Consider the following 23,756-nt stretch of genomic DNA (forward strand, 5'->3'; position numbering starts at 1 on the left):
TTGGCTAATTTTGGGCGACAGTTGAGCGACTGCTGGAATGCGACAGCGTTCCACGGCGCCTTTATTAGCAGTCATATTAGCGGCTGTTCTCAGCAGGGGCAAAAGCTTTAGCCAGTCATTAGCATCACACGCTATTTGTCTCCCTGACACAGGGATGAGGCGGCTGTTGCCTCCTCTCACTGCTACTCCTCTCTCTCTCTCTCTCTCTCTCTCTCTCTCTCTCTCTCTCTCTCTCTCTCTCATCTCTTCCTGTCACCCAACATTCTCACCTCATAATTCTCACCCATCATAACCTCACCTTCTCTTTTCTGTCGACCTCCTCCATATACTATTTATCTTTCAGTGCTGTATATATTACCTCAATCCTTCCCTCACACCAATTCCTCTCTAAATTTCCACCACTTTTCCCCATTTTCTCTTATCACTCCCTGAACATCCAGCTCATTGTTGTCGCGCCTTCTCCCTCCACACAGCAGACTAGAGATGGAGGGAATGCACCACCTCTGTCTGTGCCCCCTATCCAGCAGGAGGATCTATAGACACGTGTGGCAGAGCCCCGTCTCCATGGTGATACCCTCCAGAAATCCATGAGGGATTCGCCATGCTCACTGCAAGCCAGTGAGGAAAAATGAGAGAGAAAAGACAGACAGAATGAGGAAAAAATAGAGGCTATAGGAGCGACAGGAGAATGTATGTTTTGTGCATGTGTGTGTGTGTGTATGAACTTCATCTATGTGAATGCAAAATATATAGTAGAGTTGAGAAAAGAAAAAAGGAGGGATGTGTGTGTGTGAAACTGGAGAGAGGATCATTTCAGAGCTGTCAGGCTTCTCCCGCTAGCAGGGGAGAACAAAAGACAGTGTCTTGGTGCAGGAGGCTCAGCGCATGGCAGACGCTGCAATTTGGGGCGTTTTCTGTCGTCTCAGGCTCTTGCTCGCATATCAGCTGCTATGGCTCATTCATACACACGCACACACGCACACACACAACAGTTTGTCCTAAAACTCGTAAAATATTACTTCATAGTTGTGGTGTCGAATTAATCCTCAGTGTCAGTGATTTCTGTGTGTGAGTGTGAATGTGCTGAAATTACATGTCCACTTGGACTTACACCAAAGTCTTAATAATACAAGATATTTAAGTGTAATCTTTTCTATGGCCATGACGTCCCAAATTTTTTCACAATAAAATATTATATATGTTTTAGACAGCAGTGTTGAAGTAGCTAAGAGGCATCAGAAGCCAACAGACGTGCTGTTCAGCTCACTGGTTCAATAAGCCCGTTGTTGCCTATTCACTGCTCCAGCTCTAGAATTTATAGCCTGCAGCTAATAAACCAAGTCTCAACTTTAGTCAAATACTCACACTAAGCCCCTCCACCTCAACATGACTGTGATACAATGCAGTGGCTAGCAATGACTCTAGTGGACATCTCACACGCGCCGAGCAACATCTTCCTACGTTTTATCCTCACTCCCTGAAACTCATCCAAGGCATCAGCTGCTCCCCTTTAGCTCCTTTTATCCATATCTGCCAACTGCTATTCACGCTCGGAGGGAAACATCTCCTCACAGGTTGTTTGTGCGCCGTACTGATACTGTCCCATACGGTAGCTGGTGAGGGATGAAGGGAGCATTAAGGATGGGATAAAGGCGGGTCAGGGCTGCTCAGATAGTGGGCTATTTTGTTTCTGCAGTTTCTATGATATGATAGAAAGAAGGATGGTTGCAGGAAATTTAGAGCAGTGGTGGAAAAAGTCTTCAGATTTCATTCTTAAAAGTACTAATACCACACTGTGAAATTACTCCTCTACAAGTAAAAGTCCTGCATACCAAGCATACTTAAGTAAAAGTACAAAAGTACCAGCATCAAAATGTACTTAAAGTATCAAAAGTAAAAGTAATCGTTATGCAGAATGGACCCACTCAGATTGTTTTATATATTCTAAATATGTTCTTACATTATTTTTATTGATGCATTTATGTAAGCAGCACTTTAATTTTGTAATTTTGTAACTACTTAATATACTGTTATGAGGTTTATTTATTTTTTCATCAATTTAAATTCATCATCATGTTTTATGTGAAATCTCAACCTGTAAAGTAACTAAAGCTGTCAGCTAAATGTAGTGAAGTAAACAGTACAATATTTGCCTCTAAAATGTAACGTAGTAGAAGTAGAAGTATAGAGTATAGAGAACTATAAAGTTGTACTTAACTACATTACTTGAGTAAATGTACTTAGTTATACTCCACCACTGATTGATAACAATACTGGGTAATCTAGGGTAGAGCTGAAAAAATGAGTCCACTAGACATGTGAGAGAAAACTAACTAATTACATAACTGATTTATCATTTTAGGTATTTACAAGCAGACAGGACAATTATTTGCTTCTTGACTGGTAGTTTGGTTATTATCGTTCTTGTCTTATATTCTTATATTGATTAAGTAGCAGATTGCCTGTTTTGTCTGACTTATAATTGTATGAGGCTGTGGTGTTTAATTTCCACAGAATGTACATCATTATAAACAACTCTTTCAGTAAAGATCTACATCATGATAAGTATATATTATGTATTTTAAACACACCACATAATGACAGTAAATAATTAAGCATTTCTGTTTTCAGACTCCTTAAATTGACACTGAGGTGAGGGATTTTAAGATGGATCTGGCATAATATTGAAACCTGTATCACACAAGCCGTTTCTGCATAATTTATCAGTGGAGGTCCTGAGCAGGAGAGCGCATCCGGCAGCAGATTCTGGGGGTGTAATGCGGCTATCTGTCATGCTGCAGCTAAATTCACTCCTGGATTAGCCAGGTAAGGAGTCTCTCCACCAGTGTAATGACTTCAATCAATCACCCCAACAGAGAGACACACATAGAGAGGCCAGCTAGTTAGCTGCTAGCCCACCAGCCATTTTGGAAAAGGACTTCTATCCTCCAGCTCATCCATTTGTCTATGTAAGCCACGCTGTATAGGCTGTCATAATAGTTGTTTATTTGGATGAACTAACAGCAACAGGCTGATGGGAATAAATAGAAAGACCCAGGTTAATTAGATTGTGAGCTCAATGCCAATTATACTTTTCTTCTTCATTTAGGCTTCGTACACAGCTATAGGCAGTGTATTAGTCACTAACTGGCTGGAAGGTGGTGCTAAACTAGAGCTACAATCCATTATAAAAATTAAGTAATTAATTATACAGTTTGCAGTGATCAACTGCGATTAATTGCTTTTCATTCCAAGCTGTAAACATGTTTATTTCTGCTGTAAAGTTGGGCATTTTAATATGAGGCTCTATGGGGATTTACTGTTTTCATGAGCCAGCCTCAAGTGGCCAGAAAAAGAATTGCAGTTTTTTTTGGCACTTTTCAGCCCCGGAGGTTTCTGCTTGGATTGATCTTATTCTACAACCACCAGGATCCTACCACCCCATACAAGCGCTGCAGCAGACTATTATATGTATTTATGTAATTGAATTGGTCATGTGCCTCAAACACATTTATATTGCCTTTTTTTTTTTTTAATAAAGTTACTGGCAATGACAGCAAATAAGCAAAGATATCACAGAGCATTGAGATGGACCATTTCTACGCCAGTGCCAATTTGCAATATTTATATTTCTTTGAGCATCGATCATTAACTGTTGCTGCACATCTCCAATCCATATGGACAAATTAGCTTAACAGCTTTAAAATACAATTAATTTGTAGCACACAATATTCTCTGCTTTAAAGTCGATACATTAAAAGTATGTTGTATCGACATGAACCCAACACTAAACATTTTATATCCATTATTTTTGTCAGCCGTCCACTAGCTGTCTATGAAGCCTTTGAGTTGAGTCTTTTGACCAATCAGAGACTGTGTTTATTACTGTGTGGCAGCTCGACTCTGTAATTCATTGCACAATAATCCTATTCTCATTTGCTCTGATTTATATAATTAGGTTAGCATTAACTGCGGTCTATTGTGGCGGTCAGAGCTACAAATGCTCAGAAATCTTTTGTGGTTTGTTTAAATACCTTCTAAGATTTAAAAAACACACTTTTAAGAAAAGTCATGAGCTGAAAGTCTTGTCGGTTTTATTTTAATGGAGTTTGGTTTATATAAATCGACATTGTCTGTCAGTCAGTTGTGGCAGTTCTAGTGTTAAGAACACTAAGTCATACTAATGCTATGGGTGAAATATTCCTCAACATGACTGTGGACACTGTAGTCATTTGAGTCTATCCATCTTCTTCGTCGTTACTTCTTTTTTGGTAATGTAATGCTATAAAGTGCAACAGTACCTGCTTTAGGTGTGTTTTGCCAGATTTGACACATTTATGTGTTCAGTAGGAACCAACAGGCTTGAGGTTGTGAGTTTAAGAGATACAATAGCCCATTGTCTGTTTTGGTCTTTTCATCGGATTTGTTGACAATAACAAAAATATAGAATATCAGTAACCTTATCCTTTACTGTAATTCTGTCAGAGGGAAGTGTCTGCCCTTCCTGTGTTACAATGTGATTCTCACTCTGCATCATGTTTACCAGGCTCCATCTCCCGAGCTGAGGAGGAGGGCTTTTTGACATTGATGTAATTTAGTTGGCAGCTGCTCTGAAGGGAGGGCTGGCCGGGGGTGGGAGGGGGAGGCTGGGATCGTGGAGGGCTTGTGGGGATTCAGGGGTTAGAGGTCAGGATGTGCCCGGCCTGGAGCTGGCCCTAAGCAGCTGCCCGCCCCCTTAACCAACCCAACTTCTCCCCCCTTCATGCCCACGTCCCCCTGGCACACTCCGCACTCACCGCACATGATCTGTAATTCCCTTTGATGTCTTTCCTCTGGGAGGAAAAAAAAAAAGAAGAGGAAAAAAGAGTAGGATGAAAAAAAAAGGGTAAACACCACCTGTTTATCTGACGCCGGTATAATGTCGGAAAGGTAGTCTGCAGGCTTGTCATAATATGCACAGGAGGCAAATAAGGGGGGAAAATTACAAAGGGAAAAAATAAACAAATGGCATCTGAGAAGAAGGCATGACGAGGGAAGTCGCATGTGCGTGCCACTGTGAATTTAACGGCCCTGGTTTTGAAATGCTTTCAAAGTGTGTTTTAAATTGCATTAGAGGTTTATGTGAGGACAGAATACGCTGTTGTACTAGAGCTCTTTAATGTGCTAAGAAAGAGACCGGGATGAAGAATAGACAATATAGTTTTTAGTATAATATACTATTATTACACAAGTGATTGTAGTTGTACAAGACAAGGACCAATCTGAGTCCAGCTTCATCATACTGTTGAAATGATAACAATGGTGTCAGAGCCAAACTGAAATGAACCCCAAGGCTCCGCATGCAGTCTAAAGTGTAGAAGCTAATGACAGAGCTGACGGATCCAACCAACTCTGTTCTTTTCACCCTCAGCCCACACTGGCTTTTTGGTGATATAAAGCTTTCCCATTAAATATGGAAATTTCCGTTTCGGTGACAGATACTTCACAGAGGGGGGTTGATGGCATAGACGGTGTTTTTTTGGAAGGGGAAGTGGCAGATTTTGATTAATGCGACCTTATCTGGTTCTGCACATGGAGGCAGAGGGGTTGCTGAGCTTGGCGGGGGTGGATGGCTGCCTGTTCTCTTTTTCTTTTTCCAGGCCTCTTTCTCTCCACTATTTGAAATGGTTTCACTCAGTCGCTCTTCGTTTCTGCTCCTGCCTTCTCTCCATTTTCTATTGTGGGTAGTGCACTCATCCTCTATCGCTGTTATAATGTAAGCTGTGCTTTAATGTCTTGTAGTTCTTTAACTTTATGATAATTCTTCTGATTTCCTTCTTCACCCTCTGTCCCCTCTTCACCTCCTCCTCATTTCTATATCCCTTATTTCCTTTTCCTATCCCTCTTAGACATTTCCCTGCTTCTGTTCAAACTGCTCATCTCCCTGCTGCTCCATTCTATCCTCAATTTCATATCCTTTACTCCAGCCCTGTATCCTCTCCTCTCCTCTCCTCCTGCCAGGCAGAGAGTGCGGTGCAGCGGTGCCACTTCCCCCTGTCGCTCCATCACCACCTGGCCCAGTTCCAATGCTTTTAGTGAGAGCTATCTGTCAAGCTATGAATAATACAGGCCCAAGGCTGGCGTTAGCTTGCTAGCTAGCTATGTGGAATCCAAATGAGGTCTACAGCAGGAAGAGAGCACTTGACTTTTAGCTCGCTACCACGCTCTCCCTACCAAGACAGGCAATTACTCAGCCCACAGCCCCAGCTGCAGCCGTGGCAATCATAAACGCAACCCCTCACATCCCCGTCTGCAGACACACACACACTTTACACACACATTTTACACACACACACACACACACACACACACACTGCATGCATGTATAAGCAGACAAGCACACCCCATCTCCTGATCCAAATAGCACCAAAATGTGTCCATGCAGAGACACACAGCATAAAACTTTCCTGCCATACATGACAGAAAATCCATCGTTCCTGGATCTAAAAAAAACAATGCACGTACAGAATTCGTCCACAAAGTGCATAGTAATAAATAAAAAGTTAGATAGAGCATGATGATGAAATAAGATCATTGATTGTAGGAGAATTACTCTTGTCCATCTGGGAGATAAAACGATATAAATAAGATATTTTTTTGTTGAGAGAAAATGTTGAATTTGTTTGGTGAATTCAAAAACCACTAAAGAAACTCTTTATGTCACTCTGATAGTCTATATTTAGGACACCGCAGAGCTACAAAGATCTATCAATCAACAGCGGAGTTACTTCATCATCTCTTATCTGTTGATTAACAGGAGACACGTCGTCCACCTTTATCGCACTTGTTCCACAGTTATGGCAGCAGGCTGAGAGGGCTATCACATGTATCAGGCATATGACACATGTACGGTCACGTAATTAGTTTTGCACCGAGGCATCCTTAGGTGACAGTGTTAACCCATCCATCATTGCTTCTAATCATTCGTTGGTGAAGTGTGGGATGTAATTACAGAGTGCTAGGCAACGACAGGCTTCACAGGTAAAAATAGTCATGCAGGATGAGAGACTTCTGCATGTGTTTGGCATGTGGGTTGTGCACACAAAAATGTGCGTGCATGTGGGTGGTTGGAGGTGTGTGTGTGTGTAGCTGTTGGTGTTTGTGCGTATGCATGCCTGCGTGTATTGTGGTAATGAGATCTAGTTAGTGATGCTCCAGAGTGTCTTATTAACAAATAATAACAGCACTCCTTTGTTTTTTACCTCTCCTCCCATCTATTATTCACACCTCACAGATTTACTCATGATTCATTTATAGGAGCATCTTGTGCAACCTAGAAACTAAATGTCACCCAAAACATCACTGTCAGATAGTGTGTGTGTGTGTGTGTGTGTGTGTGTGTGCGTGTGAGAGAGAGAGAGAGCATGTAAATAATGCTACCGTGTATGAATTGTATCAGTGTGTGAATTTAATTGCTCAATGGAAGTAAGTATAGAGGTCTGTCCTTCCTAAATATGTCCTGCATTAGATAAACAGTATTTACAACAACAGTCCCACATTGCTGCAGCAAGATTTGTAAAAAAAAGTGTGACTTCTGCAATCTAGCTCCATCTGTATATGCACACACAAGTGCGAATGATAGAGTGCTATTGAAATAGATGAGTTGGATCTTGCCGGATCAGTAACGAGGGCTGTAGTGAGGCCATTCTGCCATTCAACCCCCCTGTTGTGAAATCAGCATGATGCCCTGTGTACTTTAGCTGGATTCTCTTTCCGCTGAAATTGCCAGGTTGGAGAGAGGCACTCAGCTGGGAACGCTGCTGCTCTACATGTGAAGTAGGTTGTATGTGTGTGAGGGCTTCGGAGTTATGTGTGTGTGTGTGTGTGTGTGTGTGTGTGTGTGTGTGTGTGCGCGTGTGCGTGCGTGTGTGTGTGTGGCTTGTATGTCTACATTTGTGTTTGCTTGCCATGAGAGAGTCTATGTAGGTTTGAATGTAAGTGTAAATTTGTGTGTCAGTGTGCTGCCCTTTGCCTCTCTTCCCCCTCTCTCTCTCCAGGTGAAGAGCCTGTTCTGAAGGCTCTGCTCCAGTCGAGGCCCCTTGAAGCCAGGCTGGCAGCACTTTACCCAGATAGAGGTAAACCTACAGTACGCCATCTGTCTCAGCAGCAAACACTTAGTGGACCATCAGAAAGCAGCCACAAGTGGTTTGGCACCAGCAGCCATAACTCCCTTCACTACAAGTCATATCCATATCAACAAGTCATTTACTGTATTCTTCTACAGACTGACTAAAATATTGTTTTTTTCTAAATAACAGTCAGTCAAGTGAGAAAAACTCAGATGCCTATAGGCATATCTCAAGAAAAAGTCTACATGCATACTACTGTTGAAATACATAAACTTAATGCAGATGTCACAGGCAGAATATTTTACTTGTTTTAGGAAATATATAAAATTTAAAGGATGATATGGTGTTATCCTATAATTTAAAATAGTCACAAACACCAAAATAGACACCAAAACCACCAATGTGTTGGTACTCCTCTTAATATTAATGACTTCTTCTGCTCCAAACCCATTAGTTTGAAAGCAAGCGACAACCTAAAAAGTGAAGCCAGCGTGAAAAAAAAACTGCAATTCCTCCACTGGCCACTTGGGGCTGGCCCCAAAAGAGAGTCAATCCTCATTGATACCCATACAAATGTTTACAGCCTGTTTTATGGTTTGTTTTATTGTTTAAATTTCTATAGCTAACTTCCCCATTCTCAACTACTGTGACAAGATTGAGTTTTCACTCACTCACCTGTTTAATTTTTCATTATGGCTGAAAGTTATGCACAATTAATGGCCTGGGTGCTTTGAGTGACAGGCAGTTGCCCTCACAGGTAACTAGCGGCTGCATTCAGCCCACCTCAGCTCAACCTCGCTCCACCTATTTGCCCCCTTTTTACAGTCCGGTCTCACTCCCAACTCATCACATACGACATACAAGAAACCCTTTAGCATGTGAATGAGATGCACCGGGCATAACACAACACAATAGACGTACTACAAGGACTGTGGATGGTGCGTGAGTTGGTGAATGGGTCAAACAAACCCTAGACTTTGACCGAAGAAACTGTTTTTGTGTCCCTCGAGAAACCAAAAGTCAATACTGTAATTTGCATAACCTAATCAACCTGCATAACTACATCTGTTAGTTAAGTGTGGAAGTAGTTGTTTTAAGCCCAACCCTATTCTTTAACCCTAACCTTAAAAGTTTACCATTTTGTCTGAACACAAGTTTTTTGTCGAAAATCCACTATGCATGTAAATTGGCATGTCCAAAATGAAAGCAAAGGCTTTTACATACTGACACTAGGCGGCCGGAGCCACAGGAGCCACCAACTTTTAGCTTAATTATAGGTTCTTAATAAACATATGGGTAACAGCAGGGAGACTACATCCATATTTTATACAGTCTATGTTTCTATAGAGTGACCACATTAGATATTGTCCATCTCTGTCTTTGCCTTACAATGTGTACAAACCAATGAGCTCTTCCACTGTAGATAACCTGAGACTCATTTTGCCACTCTGCTGGTTGCTTGCTGCTCTCATATCAGTCTGAGTGCTTTGAGAGCATGACATAGTAGAGAGAGCGGAGATGACTGTGTGCATGTGTGTGTGTGAGGGAGGGAGGAAGGAAGGGAAAGAGAGAGAGTAAATAGCATCCCAACTGTAGAGATGGCATTTAAGTGTCTCTCCCTTTGCACTCCAATAGTACTGCAGACCCATTACCTCCGTGCGTATGTTTGTGTGTCTTCCAGCATCTGTGAGTGTGCTTGTGTGTGACTACAAATGTATTTCCGAGCCATTCCTCCAATCGTCTCCATGCTCCCACGCGGCTCACCCTCTACCTTTCTGTTCTGATCCTGCTCTCATTCATCATGCTTCCCTCCCTGTCCTCTTGTGAGAGGTCTTTGCTAAGGTGTAATTTAGCTCCTACTGTTCTCTAATTTCTGCCTTAGTCAGGAGGGGCGTGGTTGCCCCCCTGACACCATGGATACAATCTGTCAATCATTTCCCCCAGCCAGGAAATTGCGATCAAAGTGAGAGTAATTGTTAAGTCTGCCCTGTGTGGGTTGAATTTAACGCCCTCTTAGTTTGGCACAGAGAAAAATATGTATTCCGAGGCAAGGCCAGGTGGATTTGTGAGGCTTTTATTGTTGCATAGAACAAGGTGAGGGCTTTCCTCATTTCACCTTTTGTCTTGTCTAATCTCTTTGCCTTTCTTTTACTTCTTTCCTCATTCCTCAACTCAGTTTCCAATAGTATATTACACTCCCTAACAATCTCTAACTTGGTTCTGTCCTTTCTTTAGGGAATGACAGAAAAAGGAATGTAATTCACAAAGCGGGGGGTACAAACCATCTGTGTTGTTTCTTGCTGTAAAATCACACTGTTTATCTCCAATTTGCTGTGGATGGCTCTGTGATAATATACTGTAGCCCCTTTTAAATTCATTCTATCCACCACACATAATACTAACCTAGAAAGCTACCTCTTGGTGTGCAGGCAGAGGCACAGCGACATACAGATGAGAGAGGACAGTAGAGGTGAAAGCAAGAGACTGAAAGAATATCTACTTAACATAAACATGTTCAGTGAGGTAGCTTTTGCAGTTCTTATTTATTAAAGTCCTTGAAAAGCTAAACACCAAAACTGGTGAACAGGAATGTTCACCATGTTCTTTTGCCTTCACCATCCTGGTTAAATTATTGAAACCTACTTTAGAAAACACTTGAGTCCCTAGTTACCTTTCTGTTCCACAGAAAAATCCTGATTTATTTTCATGTTTTCCTTTCATTCCAGGAACCACTTACCTCTGTTTGCCAGCATTTTACTGAATAAATGTTCAAATTCAGTGGATTTTGGCATTCCCATACAGCAGATTCAAACCACTAGATTTAAAAAGCAAATCACAAAACACACTTGATCAAGGGCAACAATTTCCAAGATGCCTTGCACCAATATTTGCTTACAACTTCCTGTGCTATTTTTAATTAATGTCAACCATTGTTGCTTCTTGTATATGAAACTTAGTCAGTCACTTGGAGCAAAGCTGACTAGTCTGCAATGCACTGCCAAATCAGCCAACACATAAATGACCCATTAACCTGAGCAGATAAATCAGAACATACAAGATGTTCAGCTGAGTGACCTGACTGCTGACACTGCAACCTTTACAGGCAATAGTTATTGTGATTATGTTACTTAACCTGAAATGGGAAAAGATTAAGTCTACTGTAGATTTAGACTTTGTTGAAGGCCAGAATCAGACTTGAACTATATAGTGTAAATTACAACAGATAGTTCTGACCAAGTAATTTGATTGGGCAGGAATGCAGCAAAAATGTCCCTGAATAGATCTAGAACCAGTCAGAGCAATGAAACGTGACCCCCAACCATTCAGAGGAACAGAGCACATAACAAAGCCCTGGCTAATGAATTCTCTCAAATTACACGTAAGCGGTGCAATAAAATATGTTTCTGAAAACATTTGGGGTGAAAAACGGCCAAGCAGTAACAGAATCTTGGTTTGTGTTTGATCAGCGCTGCCTAGTTTGACAGCTTGATCTGAGTTTCTTGAGCTGCGCTTGACGTCAGTGATCCTATCAAACCCGCTGATTGGCCTGGTGAGGGCCAGGCCGTCTGGAGATCAGTCTGAATGGTAATGTGGCCAGACTCATCTGTCAGAGCAAATACAATCAAGCCCGGCAGATTCGTCTGGTTTCCAGGCTAATTTACAGCCTTTCAAAAGCATTATTTTTATGTATTACAGTTTTATGATTACATTACTTTTGATCAAAAACTAGTCGACAACTTTGTATAAACATCCAAATATCTAGCAAGTGCAACAACACACGACATGTCAGGCCAGCTAATATTAGCCAACTTACTGACATTAGTCTTCCGCCTGCAGCCTTTTATTTTGCAAACTCTCTAAAAGCCTGTCTGAGATTTACTCTTGTCTGGCAGCCTCTTGCTCTGTTGCTCCCCATTCTTCCATCTTATTTTCCTACACATTCTCCTTCATCTTGTTGCCTATGATGTCTGCAGAGGCTGGTGAACCCAGTTAAGTTGCCTGCTTTCTCTGCTATGGTTCAGCCATAACGCTGGGTCTGAAAACCTCAATGCAATGGTCCAAAGCTTCTGTGCTAGTGGTGTAAACACCAACACTCCCTCTGTGTTTTGAGCAGCCCCTACAGCAGAGCTAACAACAGCTTACCTAACAGTTAGCAGTTTACATTCGGAACAAGTAAAGCTTTTTTCTAACTCCATAAATTGCGAGAGTCGAGGCAGAACAGCTGGAGGACATCAGAGGGGAAAACCAGAAACTTTCTTCTACATAAAACATGTTTTAGTTTTACCAAAATGAGTGGCATAGTTTGTGATGTGTTAGGCATTCTGTACCTACCCACCAAAGTCACATATGTGTTGCTTGAAAAATGTAGTCCCAGCTGTTTGTCCCAACTATTTGAGTTTGCGGATCAAATATACCGACTGAAACTGAAGCCAAAGCTACATATCCCAGGCATAACATTAACATCATAGCCAGTACTGGATTCATGCATAAACACTGTTTTATTGTCGCATAGCATGATATAGTCCTTGTATTATAAGTGAAAGGGGAATAAATGTAACATCAAAACATATAGCATAACCCAATGTGACCGCTTATCTTACATACTTTTTTGTACTGTCTATCTCTATATTTTTTTTACTTTTAACGTTAAAAAAAGGAGGAACCATGTGTTTAGTGGATGTAATGCTATCTCAAGTAACTGACAGGAAAGTAAACTACCACAAATACAATAAACACACCAACACAGTTACTAATGCTAGTCTAAATTCTAATAGCAACCAGGACTAACTCCACAAACACGTGTAGTTAGTTAATGATATGCTCCTTGGCTATGGACGCAGCATTAACATCAATTTATTACTGTAGCTAGTATTCTAGTTTGTTGAATAAGTTGAATAAGTCTCTACATGCTGTGTTTCAGCATGTAGAGATATTAATGTGTTCTTACAGCTGCTAAGACTATGATTGGACAATAACAGTTTGGGGGAGGGTTTTAGCGGATGGTCAATTGTACAACCAGATCATATTACGGCTCTAAAATGCCCATTGAACATATGTGCAAGCTAATCCACGACTGTAGACATGTAATTGATGGTAGCTTACAGAGAGCGCACACACGCATGCAAATACACACCCACTATAGATAGCTGTAAACCTACCCTAACCCCCATGTGTTAGTGTCTACAGAGTCTTATGGCATTTGCCGGGCCTCTGGGGGCATTCAAACATTCAAAGCAGAGAGAGGTGGAGGATATGGATAGTGTGCCGCCGTCTAAAGGCGAGCGGGGAGAAAAAAGGAGGGGGGGGGGGTGATTAACATATTAATGACCCCACCTTCCTACAGCTTCTGTCGGATAGTCCAAACACTTTGATAAGTATGCAAATGAGAGCCGCACCATCTGAAGAGGGAATTAGCTCTGCCAGAGACAGCGGAGAGAAATGGGAGGGGGAGAGAGAAAGAGGAAGGTACGAAGGGAAGGAAGAGAGGAAGGAAGGAAGGAAGGAAGGAAGGGACAGGGTGTTAGGGGGGAAGGGGGTACTAAAAAGGGGCAGGAAGGAGAAGAGAAGAGGAATGTCAAGATGAAGAAACAGAAGGAGGGAGTGAGATAGGAAGGAGTCGCAGGCGTGCTGATGAACTGATATCCTTATGTTTGTTTTAGCTGCTTTTAATTATCTGCTGTGCACAGTTGTTTAATGTGTGTGTGCAGTATTAGACAGAGAGACAGTGATAGAGAATGAGTAAAAAAGACTCTTTCCTTTGATTCTCGTGCTCTTCAGCTCTTAGATCGACATGCCAGTACTAGTCGGCCCTGCAGCCAATGGCAGAATGGCTGCAGGGGCTCAGGCCAGTGGGTATACAAGCTCGGCTGGGGAGGGGGGTGAGGTGGGCGCCTCGGAGTAACGACCCCGAGCAGACAAGGGCAAGTAATTATAACATAGACTGACCTCAGTCACTCTAACATTGAAGAGAATGGCGAGTAATAGGGATGAGGGAGAGTACCATGGAGAAGGAAGTGTTCAATGTGCATGAGACAAAGGGAGAGAGAGAGAGAGAGAGAGAGAGAGTGAGAGTGGAGTGTGTGTGTGTGTGTGTGTGTGTGTGTGTGTGTGTGTCGTAGAGACACCTTGTGTGAACAGCCAGGCTAGGGATTCACCAACACGCTCGTCACGTTCCACAATTATGTTGAATAATTAAAACGTTTCATTAACTTGATCATTTCCTGTTCAGCCATGTTTCAGCTCTGACACTGGCAATTAAAGCCGGGGCCAGGACTGTACGCCTCTCTCATTCGGCCAGTCGGCGACGGAGGATAACCTTATGTCTTTTGTATGAAAGCAGAAATCTGACAGGGGAAAAATGAGGGGCTTTAGCAGTTATCCACCTTACTTAACTGTTCTCAACACTTCAGTGCAAAAGCACACCGGGGCTGACAATGAAATCTACGTGCTCAAGGTGAAATTGGGCAAATCTGGATTTGGTTTCCTTGGACGTTTTTGATTAATGCAAATAAGGGAGTGAAAAGTTTACCTTTGCAAGGCAGCCTTAGGCACTGAGATATCCACCTTGAACACCTTTACATATTGATAGCTTTTACACGGTGTGTAATTTTTTCCAGATTTTTTTTCCTGATACATGCAGTCAAGTGAACAAATACATTATTCCTGTAAGCCAAACATCCATCACCTTGCATAAAGATAGATTCAGGACTCTTTTATGATGTGAGTCTGTAGGAACTGCACTTGCTCAACAACACAACACCAAAATATATTCACAAATCGTGGCCTTTGTTCAAAATCAAGGGAATTCTTCATCGTGCATTAACACCATAATTAGCAAAATCCCGTGCTGTCCTAGTTACGTAAGACAGCTCTTTTTGTCTTTTGAAATTGGATTACTACAGGAGGAGCCACTTATTTCCAAAAATGGGGGGGTTGGGGGTGATTTGTATCCCAGTGCCTCGACCATGCAGTCTCTGGCACAAAGCTATCCTCCCCTATTGAGCTCATGCGCAGTACTTATACACCCCAATAAACACGATTAGCATGGCAGACTGTAAATATGCAAATGACAAAAGAGATGTGGAGGGGAATGTTTATGCTGTGAGCTCTCTGTCTAGCACAGCCCCTCCCCCACACCACCTTTGCGTATGAAAACCATGATGAGGTTTATTGAGATGGGGGTCTCTGTTAAAGCAATCCTTTTTTTTCTTTCATAAAGGAAACTCAACCACGTAATTGGAGCTTTGAGTGGAAAGAGATGCCTTTACCTTTCCATGTCTTTAATATTTGCTGCTGCTGGGGCTGCTTTCAGACACAGAGCAGCTGCAATGACGCACGGGTGCCCTCTCTTAACTGCTTCTTTCCACGTGTCATCAGACCTAGACCTCAAGCTGAATTTTCTTCTTTGTGAGGAATCCGTGTCCTGTACCCTGTACTGTTTGCACCAATAATACCAATTCAATAAAACTCACAAAAGCTCATAGCTTGTCCTACACCTCTGCCATACAGTATACGGACTTCATTTAGCCGTCCTGAGAGTCAATGATTACTGTGAGAGTTCCATTTGTGAGCTGCTGAAGAAGTCAGTCACCTCACTGCAACCTGGAAGCTTACTAACAGGAATAAATATGATTTTAAAAAGTGACTCAAATTAAATAAATGAAAACATTTATTCACATTTATTCACACAACACGACGGAAAAATGAAGCAACATCCCTCTAAAGTTCTGGCTTGAAAGAGATAAGGTCAAATATATTTAGCATAAAAATATAGAATTACATGTTATCCTCATTTGACCTCTTATACGTTATATGTAACCTGTGTTCACATTTGAAACATTAAAAATCTTCTTACAGCATGATTGTGTTTTAAAAGTAAAATAATAATAATAATTTCAAAATCAGATTTTATGTTGTGTTTTTGTTTCTTTTGGGTTCAAAATGTTGATCCCATAATTCAAAGTGAAATAAAAATAATTATCAGGTCATTTAGGTGAGGTTGTGCTGAAAAATGATACCAACATGGTATGGTAAATATTTTTTAAGTGGCAGAATAAAAAATGTTTAAAAAGGGGAAAAATAAGAATCTAAGACTCTTTACAGCTTTTTTGTTTTTGGTTGCATGCATAGATTTTTAATTGCCTCGTGTAAAAACTAAATGTATATTATCACCATATGTATAAAAAATAGTCAATTTATGGATCAGGTTTAATTTTAATACATAAGTAAGATCTTAAATTGCAGCTAGGCTTGTACCAGACAGCAGCTCCATAAAAAGTTCAGATACATTTTGAGCCAGACTCATATCAACTGCAACAATAACATCAAGCTAATCCAGTTAGTATGTTTCCTGTCAAATGTATTGATGGTACTGTGGGACCAGTTCAGTCTTTGATGGGCAATGCCAATTTTATTACCACAATCGCAAACTTGTATTTTTTTTTTTAAACATGTGTTTATTAGATTTTTGTTTGCAGATTACAGCTAGTCAAACAAGACATTATTACATGCAACAAAGCAAACTTTTTCTCCCTATTCCCCCTCCCATCCCCTCCTAAATAAACCTATATAAAAAAAAAAATTAAAAAAAGATGTAAATAAAGCAAAAATTAAATACAAATAAATAAATGAAAACAATAAATAAAAGTAAATAAAAAATAAAAAACATACATAACAATAAAGAAAAAACAACAACAAAACACATATATATATATATATATATATATATATATATATACATATATATATATACACATTTAAATTTAGTTATATAGACAAATACTGAAAATAGTTATAACACTGACAGATTTCAAGGGTGTCTCTCAAAGTATCATCACCAAATAAACATTCTACTCCCTCAGAGCCTCCTGCTGAAGCAAGTTACCAACATTAGCATCATGTCTTATAAAACTCATAAAAGGTCTCCAGATGTTATCAAAAACATGTTGTTTCCGTCTAATAATGTATGTTATTTTTTCCATTGTCATGTTTGATGCCATCTCTTTGATCCATCTTCCAATTCTTGGTCCATCAACATTTTTCCAATTAAGAGAAATGATACGTTTAGCTTGTAATATACACATATCCACAAATCTAGATTCTTTATTTTGTAAGTGTGGGATAGTTGGATATATGCCCAGAAGAAAAAGCTTGGGGTCCAGTGGCAACTTCTTAGCTAATATTTGATCAATCATATTAATAATAGCTTGCCAGAAGGATTTCACTTTCACACATTCCCATAGACAGTGATACATCATTCCTCTTGCTTCATTGCACTTAATACATGTATCAGGGATATTATTATTAAATTTGTGCAATTTGACTGGGGTTATATATGTACGCATCAGCCATTTATATTGGATGAGTTTCAGATTGCTATTAATTGTTTGTTTCTGAGCTTTCATGCATGCCACTTTCCAGTCTTGTAATGGTATTTCATCACCTATATCTTCCATCCACAGTCTCAACTTATGTTTTGTAGATTCATCAGACCCGGATATGAATAAATTGTACAGGGATGAAATTAAACCTTTATCATAACAATATCCTATAATTGCTGTCTCTAATGAGGAAGTAATAGGTATGTCCAATGAATAGTTTTGAGATGACGATATAAAATTCCTAATTTGAAGGTATTTAAAGAAATGCGTTTTTGGAATGTTATATTTGGTTGATATTTCTGAAAAGGACATAAATACATCATCTTTTCTGTACATATCTTGCACTTTCCTTAATCCCTTTTCAGCCCACATTCGAAATCCTGGATCGCTACTTCCTGGTTTGAAATTGGCATTACCCCAAATAGGACTAAAACATGACCAAGATGGATTAATGTTCAAATATTTACAAGTATCAAACCAAATGTCAATCATATTTAATACAATAGGGTTGTCTGTATTTTTCCTCAGACTTTTCCGATCTGCTGAATACAAAAACAAGTGAAGTGGTAATCTAGGCCTCACCGAGCAGGATTCCAAGCTTATCCAGGCAGGGGTGTTTTCAGAAGAAAAGTAAAACATGATGGACCGCAGTTGAGCTGCCCAGTACTACCACTGGATGTTTGGGCACTGAAGGCCTCCTCGATCATATGGTAGATATATTAAAGATAAACGTAATCTTGGACGTTTGTTTTGCCAAATAAAGTTGGTAAACAACTTTCTAGTTCTGGTAAACAAGGAAGAGGGAGGGGGTAGGGGGATATTCTGGAATAGATAAAGGAATTTAGGAAGAATGTTCATTTTTAGGATATTTATCCTGCCAATCATTGAGATTGGTAATGATGTCCAGCGTTCTAGAGACAAGGTTGTAGTTTCCTGCAGTGAGTCATAGTTTATTTGAGAAATTTTGTTCACCTCAGGAAAAATTTTAATACCCAAATATGTGAAATTATCAGTAGAGTTAAAAGGAGAGACCCGGGCATTTCCATTTATCCTTTCTGAATCATTACGCAAACTTGTATTTAATCCAGTACCTTAATAGTCAACTAGAACTTTGTTTGCATCCTATACAGTTGGTATGCACTCTCCAGTCCAGGAGAGTCCAGTCGCTTTGCTGTCATTCACTTGACCCTTATAATCGATCATAATTCTCGACCTCTTCCTGTTTGTGTGTGTATGTGTGTTTGCTGCATGTGAGCAAAGGCACATGGATGCATACAAGTATGGTAGGTACATAAAAACACACATACAATCACACACACACACACACACACACACACACACACACACACACGAGCGAAACAGCAGCAGCCTATCTGACGCAGTCCAGGCTGCTCCATGCAAAGTCAAGCATGTTCGTCCTGAAGACTATCAGCTCTCCAGGGAGAGAGGCCATCGAGCAGCATTATCGACATTATAGACGCCTCAGCCTGGAGATAGGCTTCACATCGATCCCCTGATTAATTACTATCTGCAGGCAGCAGCAGAGTGAGAGAGGGAGAGAGGGAAGGGGAGGGAGGTAGGGAGAGAGAGAGAGAGAAAGAGAGAGAGAGGGAGAGAGGGGGGGGTAAGAAAGGGAGGTGAGAATGATAGAAAATGGGGAGAGTGTAAAATGAGTGAAAGTGGAGGGGGATGAAGGATTGAGGAGAGAGAGGAGGGAGAGTACACCTTGTACAATCCATGAATATCAGCTAAAGGCTACACAGTAATCTTCCAGGTGGAATAATATTTTATTGATATATAGGTAGGCAGGAACCCTTATCTTAGCTGCAACCACCCCCTACCACACAGCCAAGGACAAAATGAAAATCACACATTACTGGGGTGGAAACAACTTGCAAAGGCAAGTGGAGGACACTGAAATGGCCACCATTGACTCACAGACAGGTTATACTTTACATACTTTAGACTTATGTGTATATATTCAATTCATATATATGTAAAATCCATTCTAGCCTCTGTGCCCATGGCTAACGTGACAGTCAGAACTGGTATGGCCAGGCCGGCTGAGTGGCTAACATTAATGAACTCCAGTTAGATCCTATGGGCTACACTCCTCGTCCTCCCAAGAGACTGTGTAGCACTGTGTGGAACATCAGTCAATAACCTGTTACAACACCAGTATAAAGGCTCAATTAAGGCCAGTGCTTGAGAATGGCTGCTCTATTTCAATGGCAAAAAAGCCATTTTTTAAATATTGCTATTGTGTATCATTTTGGTCCTTACAGTATGCCCCCAAATTTCAAAGACAGTTGTCATTGTGCATTTCTGCAAACCACAGAAACATTTTTCTAGGGGCATCCTCAAAAGGTTCAGTTGTTTACAGGCACAAATGGGGCCAAGTTCATCACATGAAAAATTGGGTGCGCAATGAATCCAGTATTTAAAAAACGTTTCTAAACGCAGAATTGCAGAATTGCAGAATTGCAGAATTGTCCGAATTCAAATTGAGACTTTTATCATGCAAAGTGAAAGCCATGCATCATCAACATCCAGAAACTCCACCGACAAAATCATGGACGTCGTGTCCTCTGATGAGGAAAAGGACCATCCAGATAAGCAGTTTTTCTATTAAAGTCAAAGCTAATTTGAAGGCAAATTTTAAAAGGTTGCGTTAAAGAAAATGTGAATTTGGGACGTTTTCATCAACTGGTTTAGAACGAATAAACAAAGCTGCATAAACGTACTTTGGTCAGAAGATGGCAGTGTAATGTGTTGCTGTAGGCTAATCCATCAGTAAACAGTAGAAGAAGAAGTACAGAAAAAATCAAACACAAAAAACAAACCAAAAAAGCGGTTGCTAATCAGAGAACCACAAGAGGAAATAGAAAGAAGTCTTCAGGAATTACATTCAATTGGGCAACTTATAATTGTTCTGAATTGATGTAAGCTGATCAGTTATGTGAGTTAAATGTTCGTTACATCAGAATTTATTCAGAAAAAGTGTTTCGATCTCCTGTTTAATGCATTAACTATTTTTCAGAAAAAGACAAAAACCATGTCAAGCAGGTGTAAAAACTTTTGCATTTTTTAAAGTTTTATCAAATGTTTGAGTTTCCATCAAGCTTTTCTCATGAAAGTCAACTCAATGCACATGGAAGTTCTTTGCTGGAAACACGACTTTCCAGAATGTATCTTTCAAAACTTCAACACAGAAACAGTGTTCATAGTTCCTTAATGCCTACCGAGTGTTGTTAAAAGAAAAGTTGATGTATGCGTATGTGTTTCAGGCGTCAAAAAAGTGAATACATAAAAAACAGTTTAATAAGTTTGAACATTAAAAATATAATGTTTTTGATCAGTTTTCAATTGAATATATGTCACAAAGGATCAGCACATGTTCGTATTCTGTGTTATTTACATTTTAGAAAGTGTCCTTTTTTTGGAATGGGGGTTGTATTTGTGATGAAAAAATAGAGATTGTTGATTTATTGTTTATCTGTGGTTTGAAAAATTGTACAATAACAACATTTATTTTGGGGACATTGAGATGAAGTCTTGTATCTAAATCACCTGACAAAAAAAATCAACTGTACCAATAAAGAAATGAAAGTTATGGAGATGGAGGGGAAAGCACTACAGTGCAACATGTCCCCCTCGTTTCTTTCTGCTGCTCCAATCCAATCAGCTCCAGTGCAAAATGTATTTTGAACAACAGTCCAGTAGTGCTGACCCCTGTGATTGGCACTTGAGCTGACAGTGCTGTCAGGAACCATGCAGGACGGATCCTCCTCACCGTGCTTGGATTATATTACTGAACTATGACCAGGATGCACTTCTTATTTGTTTGACTGAGTGGAAATCTGATGTTTTCACATCACAGACGATGAACAAATACACTCAAATGTGAGACTAGTGCTGGCAAAAGAAATGAACAAATGAATCTTTTCTACTGCAGAGACATGCTTCGAGTTCAGTCTGTACCAGGATGGCTTCCAGGAAATAGCCACAGCCTCCCACTGCGAGTGTGACACTGACAAAGGCTCATGCCTTCTTCAGCCTACTCAGCTTTTATATTTTGGAAGCAAAACGGAAGAACCCTAACCTTAAACAGTGTTACAATCTCACTCATATATTATGTGACAAAATTTAGCTTTCAGCAGAGCAGGTGGCCAGTATACTCGACTCGACGCCACACTACTGCTAGAGGAGAGGCTCACCCATTTCATTCAGCCTTGTTGTCATGGTTGTTAGTGTTAAAAATTGTTATATTGCTTTAAATTATGTTATTCTCTCCAGTTAATTTCCAGGCAAAATGGAGTATTTTATATATTTATATATATATAGTTGTATTTTATAAAACACAGACGTATAATAACTATATTTATATAATATAGATACTGTATATTCATTTTCTATCATTTTTATAGTATCATTTTTTACAGTATTATTCAATTGCTTAATGGTCTTAAATGTTAAATTACAGTGAATTCTATGTTTAAAAAAATACATCAACAAAGAAATACACATTATATTACTTAATGTAAAAGTAGGAAAACCTTCTGTTTTCTTACAGTAAAACTTTAAATTGAATGTAATTTTAAAGAAAAAATAAATCGTAAAAATGAAGGTCATATTAAAAGAAAAACCTTTAAATATTCTACAGATATATATTTTTCCAAATACAGATACTGACTTTATATTATCCATAATTTTTAAGAAAGCATTTGTACAAATAAGACTTCTAATAATAATATTTTATTATATAATAACAAACATTACTAATATTTAACAACAAACATTAAAAAAAGAGTAAAAGTTAAGTTATCCTCACACTTTTGCATTACTAAAACAAAAGACGATAGCTCTGAAAAAATTACAAGAAACTTTTCCAACGACAAAGCCTTCAAATTTGAAATAAATCTGTGTTCTACCTTCCACCCACTCAACTCACCCAATGAGAACTTTAAGGCTGTAGGCGTAGAGAAAGAGAAAGAGTTGTGTTGCATGGGTAATGAATTGATAATTGTCTATCATGCTAAATATCATCAAGTTATAGTCGGAAACAGAATAATTTAGCTCTTCTAGTTGGAACATTTAAACATGAAAAAAGCCTCTTATTTAATATTACATATTTGGGGATTGTATTAACTAAGGGGAAGGAGAAGAAGAGGAATTGGGTGCTTGTTGTTTCTCCTTTGCTGCTATCATCTTTTGTGTTATTGAAGATGCCCAACGAGAACGAGGGAGAGAAAGAGAACTATCCTGACTATCTGAAGAAACAGGAAAATAGAGAGGAAAAGCAAGAGGTACCACACAAGGAGCAAGAAAGAGAAAGAAGTGGCATCAAGGCACACTTTAGTGACTAGCTGCTGATGTGAGGACAGCTATCAAACAGTAGAGGGAAGGCTGGGATGTCTCTGGTTGGTAATAAGGTGACACTGCTTGACTGTCTCTACCTCAGAACTAAGACAACAGCAGGCCAATTTTGTGTGTGTGTGTGGGTGTGTATGACTATGTGTCTGTAAGTCTCTGGCTATTTTCCGCCTGTCTGTGCATGTATTTGTGTTGCTTTTGTGTGTACGTGTGTGTGTTCGTGTATCAGTGCAGTGCACTTTTTCAATTCCACTGACCTGAAAAGCTCTGTTAATGCTGGATCCACAGGCACTAAGAGAGAGAGAGAGAGAGAGAGAGAGAGAGAGAGAGAGAGAGAGAGAGAGAGAAAGAGAGAAAGAGAGAGAGAGAGAGAGAGAGAGAGAGAGAGGAGCGAGAGAGAGAGAGAGAGAGAGAGAGAGAGAGAGAGAGAGAGAGAGAGAGAGAGAGAGAGAGAGAGATTATGAAACAGGACTGACTTGTGCATGCTAAATCCACAGGCTCTTTGTATAACACATAAAAGGACCCTGCTGAATAGTTGATCATTGTGACTTATGATCTGTGTAGGTTTACCATGAAATAAATTATCAGAGAAAAACTTTAAGCTCAGTAAAAAGCAGAAATGCTGGTGGTATTCAGGCGAACAACTTAACTTAACTTAACTCAACTGATATTCCTTTTGGAATTTAGAATGATCATTTAGTGCTTCTAAAAGATAAGAAATCCAACCAGCAACATGTATTTCTTATAAAAAATTAAATAAATCATGCATCATGTGTGTAAATGGAAGGTGTATGGTATCTGATTAGAGGATGGACTTTGTGCACACTGCTCATTTTTTTCTGTTTGTGTTATTAAAGTCAGGACATTGTTAGTATAATATTTTGTATTCATATTT

General features: G+C 39.8%; 1 protein-coding gene across 4 annotated transcripts in view; it reads right to left on the reverse strand.

Moving 5' to 3' along the window:
• The window catches only part of myt1lb (myelin transcription factor 1-like, b), a 109,911-nt gene that overhangs the window by 44,002 nt on the left and 42,153 nt on the right, over positions 1–23,756 (reverse strand). For all 4 annotated transcript variants that reach the window (XM_059352773.1, XM_059352774.1, XM_059352771.1 and 1 more), the window contains exon 4: positions 23,119–23,152. In XM_059352773.1, the coding sequence (XP_059208756.1) occupies positions 23,119–23,152 (34 nt within the window). The remainder of the gene's footprint in view (positions 1–23,118; positions 23,153–23,756) is intronic.

Source organism: Centropristis striata, chromosome 16, assembly GCF_030273125.1.
Source record: "Centropristis striata isolate RG_2023a ecotype Rhode Island chromosome 16, C.striata_1.0, whole genome shotgun sequence".
NCBI lineage: Eukaryota > Metazoa > Chordata > Actinopteri > Perciformes > Serranidae > Centropristis > Centropristis striata.